At 37.5% G+C, this 20,668-nt stretch overlaps 1 protein-coding gene and 1 long non-coding RNA gene across 9 annotated transcripts in view; one reads left to right on the top strand and one right to left on the bottom strand.

The window, feature by feature from the left end:
• The window catches only part of LOC106082675 (cytosolic carboxypeptidase Nna1), a 334,059-nt gene that overhangs the window by 90,453 nt on the left and 222,938 nt on the right, over positions 1-20,668 (bottom strand). For 7 of the 8 annotated variants that reach the window (XM_059367893.1, XM_013245327.2, XM_013245329.2 and 4 more), the window contains 2 exons: positions 6,907-7,059; positions 83-1,347 (listed from right to left, as the gene is read on the bottom strand). In XM_059367893.1, coding sequence (XP_059223876.1) covers positions 83-1,347; positions 6,907-7,059 — 1,418 coding nt within the window. The remainder of the gene's footprint in view (positions 1-82; positions 1,348-6,906; positions 7,060-20,668) is intronic. The other variant, XM_059367898.1, reaches the window with a different exon arrangement.
• Positions 1-20,668, top strand: part of LOC131997249 (uncharacterized) — a 258,295-nt gene that overhangs the window by 94,828 nt on the left and 142,799 nt on the right. The gene's annotated exons all lie outside the window — the stretch shown is intronic.

Genomic DNA, 20,668 nt, shown 5'->3' with positions numbered 1-20,668 from the left:
AGACAATAAAGGATAACAAAATGGGTTTTAAATTTCAACAAAATTACTTTTATATTCCCCCTTTTCCCCCGTCCTCACTTACCTGTACAACATATTCCTTTTCGTTTTGCGCACCCGAAAATAGAACCATTGCCTCGAACGACTGGTATACAAATCGGGACGCAGATATAATTCATAGTAGGCCGGTGTTATTTGCACGGCTTTGGCCAAATTTCCTGACTCGAAACGTGACTCGAATTCCAGGCCATCGTATTCCTCGGGATTGTAGGGATGACAATTGGTTAGAAATTTCGAACCACCCACCGCTGAACGACTAAACTGTGGTAAATAATGAGATTTAGTTAATTTATCTTTGGCATTGCTCCTAGGAGAACAGTCTTGTTGAGTTGCATTTGCATTTGCTTGGCTATTATACTGATTTGAAATAAAATTCTGATTCTGATTGTGACTACAACTACAGGGTGCCTTGGGGGAAGAGCAGGATGTGCGGAAAGTGTCTTCATTGGGATTTAAGGAAAAGGAAAATCTATTCTCTATGCCGCCATTTAAGGCTATGGTGGTTGTGGAGCAAGAGGGACATGGATCTCTTTTGGGGTTTTTGGCTTTTGTCCAATTATTTACATCGTTGTTGGGATCATCTCTGGGTCGGGCCAATTCTTGGAGATTCAGGGACATATCAGGATTGAATATAGGATTTGCTTTTAATTTGGCATATTCAGAGGTAAAGGAATTTTCAGCTTCTTGCATATCAAATTGATTGGAAACAGTATAGAAAGGAGGATGATGATGACCATCTTCATTCCGGTCTGTATTGCCTTCAACTAAAGTCGAGGAGGCCCTATTACTAAGCACCACTTGCAAGCCAGCGATTAATTTTTCTTCAAAGCCCATGGGCAAATCATTGCTTCCAACCTTGCCATATTTTTGTGCTATAACATCTTTTCCAAATTGATTGCGTATATAGGTGGGTGTGGCAGCTCTGTACTCGGGTGATTTATTGGCCCATATATCATCGATTTGTTCTTCTGTTATGGGATTTTCATCAGCCCATGTTGTGGGCTTCTTGTCAGCCTCACTGCGTAATGATCTGTCACCACTTTCATCGGCATCAACCTCCTCATCATTGTCGGTGTCATCTTCATCATCATCATCCTCGCCATTTGAGTTGCTTGAGGATCTCTGCTCCAATGTTGTCAACATTTGAGTGATGATATTGGCATTCTTTTGCAATCTCTTGGAGGAAGTCTTCATATCGGGTGTGGAACCTTGAGACTCACAAGAGGAGACATCTGAATCGCTGGAATCATCATCTTGATGTTTGTTGGACGAACGATTATTGGTTTTGTCCTAAAGGAAGGGATTTTTCGATTAAAATGGAGGTGGAAAAAGTAATTGCAAGCATGTCTCATCAACGGGGACAAGAAACGAGTGTTAGTTTGGCAGCTTTGTCAGAGAAAAATGTCATGCGTTGTCTATGATTCGAAGATTCAGGTGGGAGTAGGGAATGGATAAGAGGTACTTTTGAAGCAGTTTTTTTGGGTTCTGGGTTGGCAAAACGAAACGAGAAACGAGTGTTAGCCAACTTTTTCAGAGAAAATGTCATGCGTTATCCGCAATTACTTTTTGGGCAACCCAATATATGTATATATGGGAGCTATATATACAATAAATATGAACAGATTTCTATAAAATTCAAAAGCAGTGCCGGTAGTCATAAGGGAATCCTTTCGTGAGAATCGTTTGTAACACATCGAAATTTTGATCTGAGACCCAACAAAGTATATATATATTCCTGATCGTCTTGACGCTCTAAGTCGATTTAGCCAGATTCGTCCGTCTATTCGTCTGTCTGCCTGTCCATCAGGCCTTCTGTCGAAAGCGCGCTAACTTTCGAAGGCACTAAGCTGGGCGCTTGAAATTTTGCACAAATACTTGTTATTATTGAAGATCGGTTGAGATGGTAAATGGGTCGTATCGGTCCATGTTTTGATATATCTGCGATGTAAACTGATCTCGGATCTTGACTTCTTGAGCCTGTAGAGGGCGCATATTTTAACCGATTTTGATGAAATTTTGCTATAACTTCCAAACAACTGTGCTAAGTTTGGCTAAAATCGGTTCATAACCTGATACAGCTGCCTTACAAACCAATCTATCGATTATATTTCTTGAGCCTCTAGAGGACGCAATTCTTATCTGATGTGGTTAGAATTTTGCCCAACGATCTCTCCTATCACCTTCAACGTTCATGCCAAATATGGCCTGAATAGGTAAAAAATCTGATATAGCTCTCATAAAAACTGCTCTCCCGATTTTACTTTTTGAGCCCCTACAGGGCGCAGTTCTGGCCTGATTTGGCTGCACATCGACTTCGCCTATGTTCTTAAACATACGTGCAAAATATTGTCTGAATCGGCCCATAATCTGATATAGTTGCCATTTAACCGATCTCCCGATTTTACTTCTTAGGCCCCTATAGGGGGCGATTCTTATCCGATTTGACTGAAATTTTTCAAAATGACTTCTTTTATGGTCCCAAACGTCAAAGCCCAGTATGGTATGGTAAAGAGATACTGGGTAAAAAGCTTGACAATTGCAATCCATGGTGCAGGGTATATAAGATTCGGTTTTACTTGTATGTTGTTAAGTTTGGTTCGGAAGAAGGAATTGGTTGGTCGGGAAGGAGCAATTGGGTATATAATTTTTTATATCGGAAACGGGGCGGACCCACCCCCCCCCCCCATATTCCAGCAGCACCACAAAAAAATCAGAGGTGGTCCGATCGGGACAATATGGGACTTAGATGAAAGTTATTTAGAAGTAGAGTACGAATATGATGATAAAAATTCAGTCAAAGTACCTGTTGGGCCCTCCCAAACACAAAACGCTCAATAGTACCGTCCAAAATCAAAAGTTGACCAATCAGGACAATATGGGACTCAAATAAAAGGTGTTCGAGAGTTGAGTAAAATTTTGTGAAAAACTATTTTACAAAATTTAGCAAAAACTTTTTTTTTGGAAAAATGTTGTCACAAAGGTTGACAAAATTTATCTAAAGAAAGAGTAGATAATAGTTTAAAAAATTTCTATAAAAAAAAATTCACAAAATTTTTCCCATTTATTTAAATTTTTTCTCTTTTCTTCAGAAACGAAAAATTTCCGTGTTCCTATCCTATTGCTGCCGCCTGTGATTTCGTGCATGTGTATGTATGTGCTTCGGGACAAGTGCCATTAGAAGTGTTGTCATTGCAATAGACATTCGTTTGTTACAAGTTTAAGGTTGTTGTGTTTTTTTTTGTGTGTGCCGTTTTGTTTAGTTTGTAAAGAGCTGCTTTTTTATAGTTTCTTGTAGCGCCGCAGTTGTTTTTGATGTTTTTTTCCCTTTCAATTTCGCTTTTAGCTGCCATTTGCGATAGTGTCTGAGTAGTTGTGGACACTTTGTTTGTTCGTTTATGTATGTGTTTGTATGTGAGAGTATTTGTTAGCAAAAAACAAACAAACAAACATTCACTTAACCAAAACAACTATGGGCAGTAGGGTTCTTTATGCAGTCTTCTAGCCTGTGTTTTTTTTTGGGGGCCTGGGTGAATAAAAAACGAAACATGGTCGATGGTTTTCTATGATTTCTCAATTAATGTTACTCATACGACACGTGTGCCAAGGAGCATAGGACTTTGGTGGGAGGAGGCCAGAGGAGGATGAGAGGGATTGTTGTTAGTTGGAACATTGCTATTTCACTTAATCTCTGCCAACAGCTTAGAGTGATGTATAGGCTTTCTGATGACTTCAATCTTTTAGATTGTCGTTTTGTTTTGCCTTAAGCTTAACAGAAGACGGTAATGTGAAACCTTCATTTTAGATGGAAATGAAATAAAAACAAGTAAAAAGGCTTTAAGTTAGGCCGGGCCGAACTTTGGATACCCACCACCTCAGGTATATATGTAAACCACCTTTCATCAAAATCCGCTGAAAATTGCATACCTTATGTCCCATAACAATTATATTGAAATATGATCCGATTTGGCACAAATACTAATAAGTACAAGTCATTGTTCAATTGTGTATAACAAAATATTGGTCTTTTTAGTAGCCATATCTAAAAATAAACCGATCTGGACCATATACGATACAGATGTCGAAAAGCCTAACATAAGTCAATGTGTCAAATTTCAGTTAAATCGGATTATAAATGCGCCTTTTTTGGGGCCAAGACTTTAAATCGAGATATCGGTCTATACGGCAGCTATATGCAAATCTAATATTGATCGATCTAGACCAAATTGAAGAAATATGTGAGGAGGCTTAACTTAACTCCCTGTCCCAAATTTCGGCAACATTGGACAATAAATGCGCCTTTTATGGACCCAAAGCATTAAATCGAGAGATCGGTCTATATGGCAGCTATATCCAAATCTGGACCGATCTGAGTGAAATTGAAGAAGGATGTTGAAAGGCCCAACACAACCCACTATCCCAAATTGTGGCGACATCGGACAATGAAGGCACTTTTTATGGTCCCAAAACCTAAAACCGAAAGATCGGTCTATATGGCAACTATATCCAAATCTGGACCGATCTGTGCCGTAATGCAGAAGTATGTCAAGGGGCTTAACTCACTGTAAATGCGCCTTTTATGGACCTAAGACCTTAAATCGGAGGATCGGTCTATATGGCAGCTATATACAAATCTGGACCGATCTGAGCCAAATTGACGAAGGATGTCAAAGGGCCTAACACAACTTACTCTCCCAAATTTCAGCAAAATCGGATAATAAATGTGGCTTTTATGGGCCTAGGACCCTAAATCGGAGGATCGGTCTATATGACAGCTATATCCAAATCTGGACCGATCTGACCCAAATTGACGAAGGATGTCGCAGGGGCCTAAGACAAATCTGAACCGCTCTGACCCAATTTAACGGAGGATTTCAAAGGGCCTAACACAACTCACTGTCCCAAATTTCAGAAAAATAGGATAATAAATGTGGCTTTTATGGGCCTAAGACCCTAAATCGGAGGATCCGTCTATATGGCAGCTATCTCCGAATCTGGACCGATTCGGAGAATTTCATAGAAATTTTCTCTAAAGACAAAACTTCTATGAAATTTTCTCTAAAGACAAAATTTCTATGAAATTTTCTCTATGAAATTTTCTCTAAAGACAAAATTTCTATGAAATTTTCTCTAAAGACAAAATTTCTATGAAATTTTCTCCTAAGACAAAATTTCTATAAAATTTTCTCTAAAGACAAAATTTCTATGAAATTTTCTCTAAAGACAAAATTTCTATGAAATTTTCTATAAAGACAAAATTTCTATGAAATTTTCTCTAAAGACAAAATTTCTATGAAATTTTCTTTGAAGACAAAATTTCTATGAAATTTTCTCTAAAGAAAAAATGTCTATGAAATTTTCTCTAAAGACAAAATTTCTATGAAATTTTCTCTAAAGACAAAATTTCTATGAAATTTTCTCTAAAGACAAAATTTCTATGAAATTTTCTCTAAAGACAAAATTTCTATGAAATTTTCTCTAAAGACAAAATTTCTATGAAATTTTCTCTAAAGACAAAATTTCTATGAAATTTTCTCTAAAGACAAAATTTCTATGAAATTTTCTCTAAAGACAAAATTTCTATGAAATTTTCTCTAAAGACAAAATTTCTATGAAATTTTCTCTAAAGACAAAATTTCTATGAAATTTTCTCTAAAGACAAAATTTCTATGAAATTTTCTCTAAAGACAAAATTTCTATGAAATTTTCTCTAAAGACAAAATTTCTATGAAATTTTCTCTAAAGACAAAATTTCTATGAAATTTTCTCTAAAGACAAAATTTCTATGAAATTTTCTCTAAAGACAAAATTTCTATGAAATTTTCTCTAAAGACAAAATTTCTATGAAATTTTCTCTAAAGACAAAATTTCTATGAAATTTTCTCTAAAGACAAAATTTCTATGAAATTTTCTCTAAAGACAAAATTTCTATGAAATTTTCTCTAAAGACAAAATTTCTATGAAATTTTCTCTAAAGACAAAATTTCTATGAAATTTTCTCTAAAGACAAAATTTCTATGAAATTTTCTCTAAAGACAAAATTTCTATGAAATTTTCTCTAAAGACAAAATTTCTATGAAATTTTCTCTAAAGACAAAATTTCTATGAAATTTTCTCTAAAGACAAAATTTCTATGAAATTTTCTCTAAAGACAAAATTTCTATGAAATTTTCTCTAAAGACAAAATTTCTATGAAATTTTCTCTAAAGACAAAATTTCTATGAAATTTTCTCTAAAGACAAAATTTCTATGAAATTTTCTCTAAAGACAAAATTTCTATAAAATTTTCTCTAAAGACAAAATTTCTATGAAATTTTCTCTAAAGACAAAATTTCTATGAAATTTTCTCTAAAGACAAAATTTGCCAATTTAGGGTCTTAATCCCATAAAAAAAAGATTTGTTTCCCGATTTCCCTAAAACTGTGACTTGTATAAGAGTTCTCGGGACCTGCATGAAATTTGATCCAGACCAGCCCCCATTTACATATTGCTATGAACATGGTACTGATGTTGTTATAAAAGAGGATGGTTAATTTATCCATGGTGGTGGGTAGCCTTTGTTCCGAACGGCCTAACTTCACACGTTTTTACTTATTTAGCATTTGCTATATCCCCCATGACACTACATTATAAACCACCTGTTGGCTATATTCTATCCTAAATAGTTTTAAGTGAATGAGGAATTTTAGTAAAAATGCTTCAAACATAAAATAGCTAACCACAAAAGCATTAAAAACCACAAAAAATACAAAAAGCTTTGCGATGTCATCATCATTCATCATTAGGGTGCAGAAAGAAAAAAGAACCAAAACGGAAAAAATTGAACGCAAAACACTCTCTTCCGTAACTTACATAGTTTACCGCACTTATGGGATTGTAATTGAAGACAACAATGCCATTTTCCTCACCCACAGGGTTGGGTTTCAATTCCTTGCCGGTCGGCTGATAAAATGGTTCGGGTTGTGTGGGTACTGTCGGAATGTGGGCGATACGTTCTTCAATGACCTGTAACGATAATAATAAAGAGAAAGAGAAAAAGAAAAGAGTCAGTTAGCAAGCATGAAAGGGAGAAGTGAGGCAAGGACTCATATCATCGCAACTTGTGGAAATCATAAAAATTCATAATGTGAAAAATGTTTATGGCATTTGCAGCCACCACCAACCAAAAGGCAGCATAAATTTAATGATTTTTTTTCCTACTTCTCTTGCTTGCTGGCTTGTTTTTTTTTCTTCTCATCATGGAGGTTATTTTGACGCTTTTACGCTTTGTTGGCTCTGACACATTGCCAGCGATATCCTTTCTTCTATGCTTGTTCGTTGTTTCTGTGTTTCTATATTACAGACACCATCATTAGACCAAGTGCAAAATGTTTTAGTTTTTTTTTTTTTGTTTTTAATATGATTTGACTGTGGAGATTTATGTTTGCTCCTTATTTAGGTCATTTTTATCACAATTTTCTTTTATAAATGTACATCATTAAACATTTCATAGTGATTATGAAAAATCTCATGAGACCAATTTATGATAATGTGTTTGGGCTTAAATTATCTCCAGAGATTTAAGGCCAAACGGACGCATAATGTTATAAAAATATGAACATAAATAGAGAAAATCCTTTGTAAGGATACATACATTTATGAGGGCTAAGCTTTAAGTGACACAAAAATATACTACAAGCGACGATTATGTGGTCCGGAAAAGGCGATAATTCAACTGTGTTGGCAGTGACATTAATTTAGGAATTTTTATTGATTATCATACCAAAGAACAACTTGAAATATTGTGGTAGAGGGTGTTGTACTGTAGTTAATAACACTCAGTAGGAATAGTCACAACTTTAAGCCATCAAAGTCATTCCACCACATCTTTAATTGCATGGATCTTTGCTCAATATATTCTACATTGAATTGATGGTCATCTTGTATTGGCCGGTTCTAATTTTTTGGGGAATATCGGTAGCTACCGCGGTGCATTGGATAGCAAGCCCGCCTATCGTGCTCAAACGCCTGGGTTTAAATACTGCCGGCGAGAACACCTTCAAACATTTTTCAGCTGTGGTTATCCCTTCACCAAATGCTGGCAAGATTCGTAAGTATTTCAGCCATGTACAACATCTCATCAAAGAGGTGTCACTTTTCAGTGAGATGCCGTTCGGACTCTGCATTAAACAGGAGGTCCCCTTATCAATGAGCTTAAATTTGAATTGGGCAGCACTCAATGGATAAAGTTGGAAGTTAGTTCCTCTAATGTGTTCCATAATGGGATGTTTGGGAAATACTAAACCACATAAACCAAAAGACCTTAAGTTTATTTAGTCTGGAGCTGATAAATAAGTTTCCTACACAGCCTGGTTTATCAGGCATTGTATAAACGATAACACAGTGTCCGACTCCCATTACCCTTATTGCAGTCGCAGCAATTTGACTAACCAGAATGATCAGAGGCAATGAGTGTAGCATTAAATTTCTTGCTTCAGAAGGTGTTGTCATCAATGCTCCAGCGATAGACAAATAACAAATTCCTTGAATCCCCCGGTGAATATTGAACAATAGGTGGATTTTTGAGGCGCCATCCACCATATCACAACACCATATAGTAAAGGGTGAATTATTATGATTTAAGTTTTTCGGGATGGCAACACTGGTTGATAACTGTGTCATTTCTGAATCTAAAAAGTGTTCAATATTATCTGCCATTTTATCATAGAGAAACTCACAATCGAGCAAAGACTGCAAATCGTTGAAATTATTTATCAAAATTCGTACTCGGTGAAAAATGTCGATTGAAATTCACTGTTTTATTAAAAAGTTGTGTTCGCCGTACACAGCTCTTTAGGACCAAAATACCACATGTAATTTAGTGTGCTTTGTAGTTTAGTAAATATTATAGGTGTTATTCGTGGAATACAGGGCGAAATGTTCGAAGTGGTTTAAAATTAGACCTTAGGAATGAACGATATGATCGGGAGCCGCGGCAACATTTACAGGAAGTTATTTTTAAAAGTACTTGGCAAAGACAAATTTGTCGATTCGAGTAAAAGTTTTGAATATTTGATGCAAATTTGAGCGTTTTATTATTTTATTTTATTAGCATGTATATTAGAGGTAATAAAGGGTGGTTTTTTTTTAGAAGATATAGGAAAGTTTTTCAAAAAAAAAGCTAAAAAAGGCAGAAAAATCCATGAAATCTTTATTTGAATTGGGATTGGAGAACCCTTGTGTTGCAAACTGCCAAACGACAGCTATATCGTAAGACTTGACATTTTTGAGGTTATACGTACTCAGAACGCTTTGAAATACGAGCGCTATTTGTGTTGTTTAAAGCAGGTTAGGATAGGGTAGGTTATGTTGAAAAGGGCCCCCCCCCCCATGGCACTATGGACATACACCGAAGCCAGTAATCGGCTTGTTGTGCGCCCAAAAAAACAAAAAAAAAAAATACCTCGAAAAAGAAAATCTAAGTTAGGAATTCCGTGCTACTTACAAAATTCTTAATTATTTCTCATGTCACTCCCCTAAGTTGGTTCATGTTTGGTATAGGGTCCCCACCTAAGTGCCGGCATTAGATGCGAAAGCCGGGCATTGACAAAGGAAATGCTCCAACGTCTCATCATCTTTCCCGCATGCCCTACACATGCTATCACTTGCCGCACCGTTATGATACCTAAAGCTATGCTGACCTCCTTCTTACTTCCTCTCAGCAATAGCCTCGTCTTCTCACGATCTGGATCCCCCCCTAGGATTTTCGCCGTCCTACCGACCGTTTCGCTGTCCCACAATGTTGCATGCGCATTCGTCGCCCACTCTCTTAGCTCGGACTGCGTCGACCCGAAAGGTTAAACCAAGTTTATTGACGGCAGTCCTCTGGCCTTCACCGCCAAATCGTCTGCCCTTTCATTTCCCCTTGATCGCCCGAATCTCCGCCTGCAGGACCGTATTATGGTCAGGCAGTCTAAAACAGATCTTAGTCTCAGGGTTCTCAATGTAAACCCCCAGGCCCACTCTGTCCTCTAGCTCTAATCCACCCGTCTAACATGATCTTCCAGATGGCAATACTAGGCTTCCGACGGTGCCGCTGGCAGTAGTGTCTCGCACTCGACCTCAAGGTTCATCCCAGGTATCCAAACGGAAACCTCTTCCCTTCCTTCCAGGTTTCCTATCGTCGCCTCGATTATACCGCGATGGTATGAGCTCCCATCGCCTTAAGTCTCATAGCCCCATTGGCTGCCTCACAGGCCCCATTTCGAGCCTACGGCCCGTCTGTGAGCCTTCTCAGTACGCTCCTGAATGTGACACTTCCAATTCAGTTTCCTGTCCAAGATCACACCTAAGTATTTGACCTTGTCAGATATCGAAATCGTCTTATTGAGGAAACGTGGGCGTTAAATTGGCCCACCTCCGTCTTCCTCGTGAACAGACATATTTCAGTCTTCTCTGGGTTAACATTGAGACTGCTGGGTCTAGCCCAGTCATATGCCATATGCAAGTCCCTTGCAGCCCTTCTGCATAGCTGGCTCGAATCTTTACCCTTTAGAAGTATTATAACATCGTTCAAATCCCTCCTCAGTCGGCATTCGTAATAGGTCAATTATGATGTCAATCCATACCGCCAGTGTGTACGTTTTGTCATCGAAGGATTCTTCTATTTTATGCACAGCCTCGTACAGGGCAGTCTCTCCCGATCTTCCCTTGACATAGGCATGCTGTTTGATTTGAGCAGTTGTGGCATCGAAGATGCTTCTATTTTATGCACAACCTCGTGCAGGGCAGTCTCCACGGACCTTCCCTTGACATAGGCATGCTGTTTGTATTTGATCAGTTCGCTGGATGTCCTACTCTTTATCATGGTGTCTACAATACGTTCCATGGTTTTGAGTAGAAAGGACGTAAGGCTTATGGGTCTGTAGGCCTTTGGTGTCGTAAAACTTGCTAAACCGGGCTTGGGTATAAACACCACCCTTGCCTCCTGCCAGGCTTTGAGAGTATATACAAGTCCTAGGCACGCTGTGAGAATTTTGGCCAGACGAGACGCCAGATAGTCTGCCTCTTTCTGTAGTAAGGCCGGAAATATTCCATCAGGTCCGGGTGACTTAAATGGTGTTAAATTGTTCCGGTGTCTCCGTGAGTCCCTTCGTATCCTTTGGAAAATGAGTTTTCATCAAAAGCCTTAACATGTCCTCCATTGTCTCTGCTCTCACTCCCATGTCGTCTACTAAAGTTTCAGTTTGGACATGGGTTTTTGAGAGAAACTTTTTTATTTTGGCGGCGTCATTAACGCTATCGACCTGTTCGCAGAAAAGCTTCCAGGAGGCACGTTTTGCCGTTCTGGTAATCTTATTGTATTCCTTGAGGCGTGTGTAATACACATCCCAATAAACTTCCGCTCAAAGTCTCAAAGTAAGTATTTAAATGTGTGAAAACAACAACTCCCAAGGGTTATTTTTTGTTTCATTTATAGCATAAAAAATACTGGATATCATAATGCAAAACCATGATGGAATTGTACGAAATTGGAAGGCTTTAAAAATAAATGAATTTTACACATATAAGGCTAGACCGTTAGCATTTATATTATATTAGTTCAAAATCACCCACTGTTCATTTCATTTTAAATCCTCAACAATGTAGGTAATCTTTGAAACATCCGACGACAACTACAATTTTAAAATAAATAAAATGTAATTATTTTAATACAATAGTTGTTTGCCATTTTGTCACAACATGAGATATGCCATTAAAATGAACAAAGACTATAAGCAAACAGAAAATGAACAAAGACTACTAGTCTTCTGCTTTGAAGTTAACAAATACAAGAATAGCTCTGTGCTCCAAGGATAATTAAACAAATACTAACAAGCTAGCGTGTATACATTTCAACAAATAAGTCAAGTAATTACCAACAGAAGAAGAAAATAAATATAGAGGTATTCATTCATCACATTGACATTTATCTTCATCTCATTCAGGCAGGCAGCCAGTAGTTCATTATACTAACGTGCGTATTGTCATCTGGTAATGAATGCTGAAAGATGTTATGGAGGAGGGATGTCAATTGTGTGTGCAAAAGTTTCATTCACAAAATTAAGGGCATTTAGAAAAAGCGATTAACATTTTGTTTGTTTGGCATAACCAAAATTCGTTTGGAACAATTTCAATTCGTTTGGTACAACACATATTTGTTTGTTACAACTATAATTCGTTTAGTAGCAAAAAACATTTGTTTGGTGTGATTTAAATGGGAATGTTAACATTACATGACAATTGGGAATCGTTTTGCTACAACTTTGCTTTTTTGATACAACTATGCTATTTTGATGAAGCAATGCTCTGGAAATTCATTTGGTACAACCATACTATTTCCATCAGAAATCATTGCCGAAAAAATCACCATTGAAAATTGTGTTCATTATTTTCTCCCACAACACACTCTTTCTTCTAATCTAAAATATTTACGTTTAAACAGAATTCCAAAGATATGTTCTTCCTTTTAAATAGATTTCCTAATATTAATGGCAAGTCAAATTATTTCACATTTTCCTACATAATTTCATTTTCCCCTGGGGAATTTACATTATGCTCTACCATTCCACTAACTTACAGGCATAATGTCATGGGACTGAATGTCACAGGCAAATAAGAATATTCTCGTTTTTTTTTTGGTTTCCCGGAATTGTGACTTATTTGGAATTCTTCAGTGTTCCTTATCCGTGAGTGTGTGTGTGTGTTCTCTGGAATGTTTGCTATGCTTAATATTCCCTGTTTTCCCCAGGAGTTGTTTGTATAGGAATTTCTTGGTTATTTATGATTTTATTTCTTCTCGTGTTATCTTACAAAACATTCTTCTTTGTAGAAACTTGAGCCTTAAGTTTTAGCTTGAATTTCCATTTTCTTTTTCTATGTAAGTGTGGGCTGTGTATGTGTGTGTGTGTGGGTGTGTGTGTATTTTATTGTTCCTAATTATATCCTGTGCTGCTTCTTTGTGCTCTTCTTTTACCATCATAATAAATTTATTCTGCCATTGCGTTTTCCAATTATGTTATGCTTCTTTTGGTTGCTCTCTGTCTGTCTTCTCTCCCTTTCGTCTCAGTCTCATTTGAATTTTTTATTTCATTTCAATTTGCTTGTATTTACAATGCCATTGCACATTCCTTTTGTGTGGGTGTGTGTGCGGCTGTTTATAGCTTGGTGTTGCTTTGTTGTCTATGGTTGGGGGAAGCAAAAAATCTAGTCCACAACTTCCTTTTTTTTTATTTTAGCTGCTCTTAATTGAAATTCACTAATTGCTATTAACAATAATTGCATATTTTTGTGGTAATCCATTCAGTAAAAGGAGAGACCACAGTAAGAGAATTGCAGTCACCTTGAGTTCACTTAATTAACATTTGTAAATAACATTTTCTCTAAAAACAAAAATTTATGAAATTTTCTTTTAGAAACAATTTCAATGAAATTTTCTTTTAGAAACAATTTCAATGAAATTTTCTCTAAAATCTAAATTTTTATAAAAATTTCTCTAAAAACCAAATTTCAATACAATTTTCTCTACAGATAAAATTTCAATGAAATTTTCGCAAAAGAGAAAATTATGCTGGAATGTTAAAGATAAAAAATCCTCTAAAGCTGGGAATGGACCTCTAGCAATATTTTCGATTGCAGCCAAGTCTGTCTCCTTTGTCTTACGTCTCCATTGGAAAATAGCTGTGAATACTACAAAATGGCGACAAACATTATTTTACCATTTTGGTAAATTTATAATAATTTTTGGCTAATAAAGTACATATGTAATGAAATAAACCGTTTTATTTGAAAAATACGTTCTTTCATATAAAGGGTGATTTTTTTAGTAAAAAAACATAATATTCAGAATAATTAACGAAATCTTTATTTGAATCGATAGTACGGTCCATATAAGTTTGAAGATTACTTCACTTAAATATTGACCGTGACTGCGCCTCAAATGATCCATACGCTTAGTCCAATTTTGGCATACTCTTTCCAACATTTCGGCCGGTATTTCACGAATAAATACTTCAACGTCGTCTTCCAATGTGTCAATTAAAGCGGGCTTGTCTGTATAGACATGAGCTTTAACATAGCCCCACAAAAAAAAAATCTAAAGGCGTTAAGTCGCACGATCTAGGCGGCCAATTGACTGGTCCCGAACGTGAAATAAAATGTTCACCGAACTCGTATCTCAAAAAGTCCTTGTTGAAACCACAAGTCAGGCAAGTCAAGCTCTTGCATTTTGGGTAAAAAAGATTTTGGATATCATCTCATGGTAACGCTCACCATTCACAGTTACATTACGATTCGTCTCATCTTTGAAGAAGTACGGTCCAATGATGCCACCAGCCCATAAACCGCACCAAACTGTGACTTTTTCTGCATGCATTGGTAGCTTTTGCAATGCTTCTCGGTGATCTTCACTCCAAAATAGACAATTCTGATTATTTACATACCCATTGAGCCAAAAGTGAGCTTCTTAACTGTGCACGCATTTTGATAATCAAATTCAATAATTTGCAAGCCTGGTTCGTTTGTAAGACGATTCATGTCTAAATTGTAGACCAAACTGAAGATGTTTGACAGTAAAACAAAACATGAAACGTGCGTGAGCTGTTTAAACCAGTGTTGCCAAAAAGATAATAGCTAAAAAATCACTCTGTAAAATGAAGCGTGCAAAACATACAATTTCGTTGGTAGTTGCAAGCATAAATTTTACAATGCCTATGAACCTGCAAGCGAAATTTTCGGTAACGATATCAAAACTGAAAATTTAGCTTAGAATATGTCCTTGCATATCTATGGAAACGAAATTTTCGTCAGAGGTACATACTGCTCTTTATATATGCAACATTTCCGTGAAAGTTTCGTTGAAGACAAACATTTTCTTGATTACATTTGACTTTTCTTCATTACGTTCACATATGAAGGCCTCATGTTAGCAGTTCTATACCAGTTCTCACATTCTGTGATTGCTTGACCATTGTGGACCGTTTTATAATTAGGTAGATGGTAAAAAAGTTCGCTTTCTGGATCTACAATATAGACACCCATATCCGTTCTCTCCTCGCTTCTGTGTAGGAACAGCTACCAAGAAGCATTTTTGGTACGGTCCCCCACAAAACTACTGCATCATGGTTATTTGTGTTTCAAACCTAATATCAATCATCTTCTCAATTATCCTATTTGAAACTTCAGCCGTTTTCCTATCCTTAACTCTATTTTCCACCAACAAGGCCACCTTCTCCTGAAACTATTGCCTATTTTGCCCATGAACATTCCACTAAGGAACAGGGGCAAACTTCTCACATATCAATGAGTGCAGTCCGATTCAAGTTTAAGCTCAATGATAAGGGTCCTCCTTTTTGCAGCCGAGTCCGAACAGCGTGCCGCAGTGCGACACCTCTTGAGAGAAGTTTTAGATGGCATAGTACCTTAAAAATACTGCCAGCATTAGAAGGGGAAAACCACCACTGACAATTTTTTCTGATGGTCTCGCCAGGATTCGAACCCAGGCGTTCAGCGTCAAAAGCGGACATGCTAACCTCTGCGCCTCCTGAGGAGCCTAACACAGCTCGCTATACCACATTTTGGAGTAATCGGATAATAAATGAACCTATTAGGGGCCTAAAGCCTTAATTCGAGAGATCGGTCTATATGGCAGCCATATCCAAATATTGACCGATCTGGGCCAAATTAAGCAAGTTATGTCGAGAGGCCTAACATAACTCACTATCCCAAAATTGAACAAAATCGGGCAATAAATGCGCTTTTTATGGGCCAAAAACCTTAAATCGGGAGATCGGTATATATGACAGCTATACCCTAATCTGAACCTTTCTGAGCCAAATTTCAGAAGGATATAAATGACCCTAATATAACTCACTATCAAAAAATTTCAACGAAATCGGGCAATAAATGCGCTTTTTATGGGCCGAAGACTTTAAATCGGGAGATCGGTATATATGACAGCTATACCCAAATCTAGACCGATCTGGGCCAAAATTTAAAAAATGATGTGGAGGACCCTAACATTACTTACTGTACCAAATTTCAGTGAAATGGAACATCGGTTTTTGTGGGCCCAAGACTTTTAATCAGTATATAGGGCAGCTATACCCAAATCTGGACCAATCTAGCTCACTCACCAAATTTCAGTGACATCGGGCGATAAATACGCCTTTTATGGGCCCAAAACTTTAAATCGGGAGATCCGTATTTATGGCAGCTATACCCAAATCTAGACCAATCTGGGCCAAATTAAACAAGATTGTCGAGAGGTCCAACACACACTCACTGTCCCAAATCAGTAAAATCGGACAATAAATACCCCTATTATGTGACCAATACCTTAAATAGGGATATCGGTATATATGACAGCTATATCGAAATCCAGACCGATCTGTGCCGATCACTATCCCAAATTTTAGCGAAATCGGACAATAAATGCGTTCTTATGGGCCCAAGACCTTAAATCGGGAGATCGGTCTATATGGCAACTATATCTAAATCTGAATCGAACAGGTTCCGTATTGAACAGGGATATCGGGAGGTTTAACGCAACTCACTGTTCCAAATTTCAGCGAAATCGAATAAAAATGTGGCTTTAATGGACCTACTTTTGCACGAAGTTTCAGCTCAATATCTCTAAAAACTGATGCGTGATTTTTTTTGTTCATAGGGAGGTTAAGTTCGATGATGGGTTATATCGGACTATGGCTGGATTAAGGTTTTAGGTCCATTAAAGCCACATTTTTCAATAGCCAAACAGACAGACAGACGGACGGACATGGCTAGATCGTCTTAGACTTTTACGAGGATAAAACAAGTAAGAGCGTGCTAAGTTCGGCCGGGCCGAAACTTATATACCCTCCACCATGGTCGCATCTGTCGAGTTCTTTGCGCAGTATCTGTTTTTAGGCAAACAAAGTACGATGAATAAGGACGGAGGAGCAGCTATATCAAGTTATAGTCCGATTCGAGTCTCAAGAAGCGAAATCAGGAGATCGGTTTATATGGGAGCTGTATCAAGCTATAGATCGATTCTGACCATATTGTACACGTATGTTGAAGACCATGGGAGGAGCCGTTGTACAAAATTTGTGCCAAATCGGATAAAATTTGCGCTCTCTAGAGGCTCAAGAAGATAAGACCCAAGATCGGTTCATATGACAGCTATATCAGGTTATGGACGGATTAGCATCATACTTCGCATAGTTGTTGGAAGTGATATCAAAACACTATGTGCAAAATTTCAGTCAAATCGGATGAGAATTGCGCCCTCTAGAGGCTCAAGAAGTCAAGACCCAAGATCGGTTTATATGGCCGCTATATCAGGTTATGGACCGATTAGGATCATACTTCGCATAGTTGTTGAAAGTGATATCAAAACATTATGTGCAAAATTTCAGTCAAATCGGACGAGAATTGCGCCCTCTAGAGGCTCAAGAAGTCAAGACCCAAGATCGGTTTGTATGGCACCTATATCAGGTTATCGACCGATTTGAACCATACTTTGCAAAGTTGTTAGAAGTGATATCAAAACACTTCGTGCGAAATTTCAGTCAAATCGGACGAGAATTGCGCCCTCTAGAGGCTCAAGAAGTCAAGACCCACGATCGGTTTGTATGGCAGCTATATCAAAACATGGACCGATTTGCCCATTTACAATCCCAACCGACCTACACTAATTAGAAGTATTTGTGCAAAATTTCAATTTCTAGCTTTACTCCTTCGAAAGTTAGCGTGTTTTCGACAGACAGACGGACGGACGGACATAGCTAGTTCGACTTAAAATGTCACGACCCTTATATATACCTTATGGGGTCTTAGACGCATATTTCGAGGAGTTGCAAACAGAATGACGAAATTAGTATACCCCCATCCTATGGTGGAGCGTATAAAAATATATACTTTATAGTGTCGCAAATGGATATTTCGATGCGTTGCAAAGGGAATAATAAAACGAATATACCCCCATCCTTCGGTGGTGGGTATAAAAGGCTTTCTTCCTGTAAATTTTTTAAGGTTTTCGACAAAAACAATTAAAACCAATATTTCTTTACTATCCATTAGTCTACCCCAACTTTTGAGTTCACCGTTGAAAGACCCCAATAAATTTTATGTAGTGTAACAAATTTTGTATGCCTTGACAATTTTGGTTTCACGCTATACGCTGACATGAAAACCATTGGAAAATTTCCTTTAGCGCGCGTAGGTTAAAATATTGTCAGCACGAAAACGTCTCGACCTGATTAATGGGGCCAATCGGCCTTGTCTAACCTTACCCCAACCACAACACGCAAAAAAAATGCTATTGTTATCTAAAACCACAAAAACTCAGCAAACAAAAAAACAAAAACGCAAGTCTTCTTTTTCAGCATTCCTTTGTAATGATTATCGTTAACATTATCATTTGTTTGTCTTCTACCATGTATTAATACTTGGCCTAAAATCTAAAAAGTTTATTTTTTTTTGTGTCTCTTAAACAAACAAAAGTCAAAGGAGGACATTTACCACCACAGCCGAAAAAAATGAAAAAAAACAAGAAGTCAAGACCCAAGATCGGTTTATATGACAGCTATATAAGGTGATGGGCCGATTTGAACCATACTTGGCACAGTTGTTGGATATCATAACAAAATACGTTGTGCAAAATTTCATTCCAATCGGATAAGAATTGCGCACTCTAGAGCCTCAAGAAGTCAAGACCCAAGATCGGTTTATATGGCAGCTATATTAGGTTATAAACCGATGTGAACCATACTTGGCACAGTTGTTGGATATCATAACAAAACACGTCGTGCAAAATTTCATTCCAATCGGATAAGAATTGCGCACTTTAGAGGCTCAAGAAGTCAAGACCCAAGATCGGTTTATATGACAGCTATATAAGGTGATCGACCGATTTAAACCATACTTGGCACAGTTGTTGGATATCATAACAAAATACGTTGTGCAAAATTTCATTCCAATCGGATAAGAATTGCGCACTCTAGAGGCTCAAGAAGTCAAGACCCAAGATCGGTTTATATGACAGCTATATAAGGTGATGGACCGATTTGAACCATACTTGGCACAGTTGTTGGATATCATAACAAAATACGTTGTGCAAAATTTCATTTCAATCGGATAAGAATTGCGCACTCTAGAGGCTCAAGAAGTCAAGACCCAAGATCGGTTTATATGGCAGCTATATCAGGTTATAGACCGATTTGAACCATACTTGGCACAGTTGTTGGATATCATAGCAAAACACGTCATGCAAAATTTCATTTCAATCGGATAAGAATTGCGCACTCTACAGGCTCAAGAAGTCAAGACCCAAGATCGGTTTATATGGCAGCTATATCAAAACATGGACCGATATGGCCCATTTACAATACCAACCGACCTACACTAATAAGAAGTATTTGTGCAAAATTTCAAGCGGCTAGCTTTACTCCTTCGGAAGTTAGCGTGCTTTCGACAGACAGACGGACGGACGGACAGACGGACGGACATGGCTAGATCGACATAAAATGTCACGACGATCAAGAATATATATACTTTATGGGGTCTCAGACGAATATTTCGAGTAGTTACAAACAGAATGACGAAATTAGTATACCCCCCATCTTATGGTGGAGGGTATAAAAATGTTGACTGGAAACCAGACAAACAAATCACCTTGATTGTGAAGCGAAAATTGTTGCTGTGCTTCATCATAATTTGTTTAACAATAAGTCACCATACACCCAGGCGGTGGCTTCTTCGTTCTTCTTCAATTCTTCTAGCGGAAAAACTTTCAACAAAGTTGTGGCCGCTTGACGTTCGAGGCCTATCTGTGGTGTGGGTGTGGTCTCCAGACAGAATGTTGAAAAAGTAAAAAAGAAAAGCTGGCATTTTGTTTGTTTTAATCATGACCGCTGAGCAAACAAGAGGATAACAACAAAAAAATATTAACAAAAAAACTGGAAAAGTCGAGAAAAGGAAACCAAAAACTTGTCATATCATGCGAAAAATGAGCTGAACGCATTACGAATTATTTTTGCCTGACATGGTCATATCGAAGAAGGTAGGCATTGTACAGTGGGATAAAATTTAATTATCTATTAAAATTCTATTAGTTAAGATAGCATGTTGAAAGCAACTTTGCCTATAAATTGCTAGGAGATAAAAATGTTCTGTGAGGGCTAACCAGTAAAAGCGTGCTAAGTTCGGCTGGACCGAATCTTGGGTCGAATCCATGGATTCTGCTAAAAATTTATACAAAATAAATTAAAGTTTCTAAGAACCAAAAAAGGATGATCGAGAGATCGGTTTTCATGGAAGCTATATCAGGTTATAGACTGATTTGAACAGTTGTTGAAAGTCGTAAGAGAATACCGCATCTAAAATTTCATCCAGATCGGACAACCTCATCGGGAGATGGGTTTATATGGGAGCTATATCAGATTATAGAACGCTTTGGACCGTATTCGGAACATTTGTTGAAAGTCATAATGGAACACTACATGCAAAATTTCAGCCAAATCGGACAAAAATTGCGGCTTGTAAGGGCTCAAGAAGTCAAATCGGGAGATCGGTTTATATGGGAGCTATATAAGGTTATACACCGATTTGGACCGTA

Source organism: Stomoxys calcitrans, chromosome 4 (assembly GCF_963082655.1).
Source record: "Stomoxys calcitrans chromosome 4, idStoCalc2.1, whole genome shotgun sequence".
NCBI classification, from domain to species: Eukaryota; Metazoa; Arthropoda; class Insecta; order Diptera; family Muscidae; genus Stomoxys; species Stomoxys calcitrans.
The sequence above is the reverse complement of the archived record's forward strand: the minus strand, read 5'-3'. Positions and strand labels throughout refer to the sequence as shown.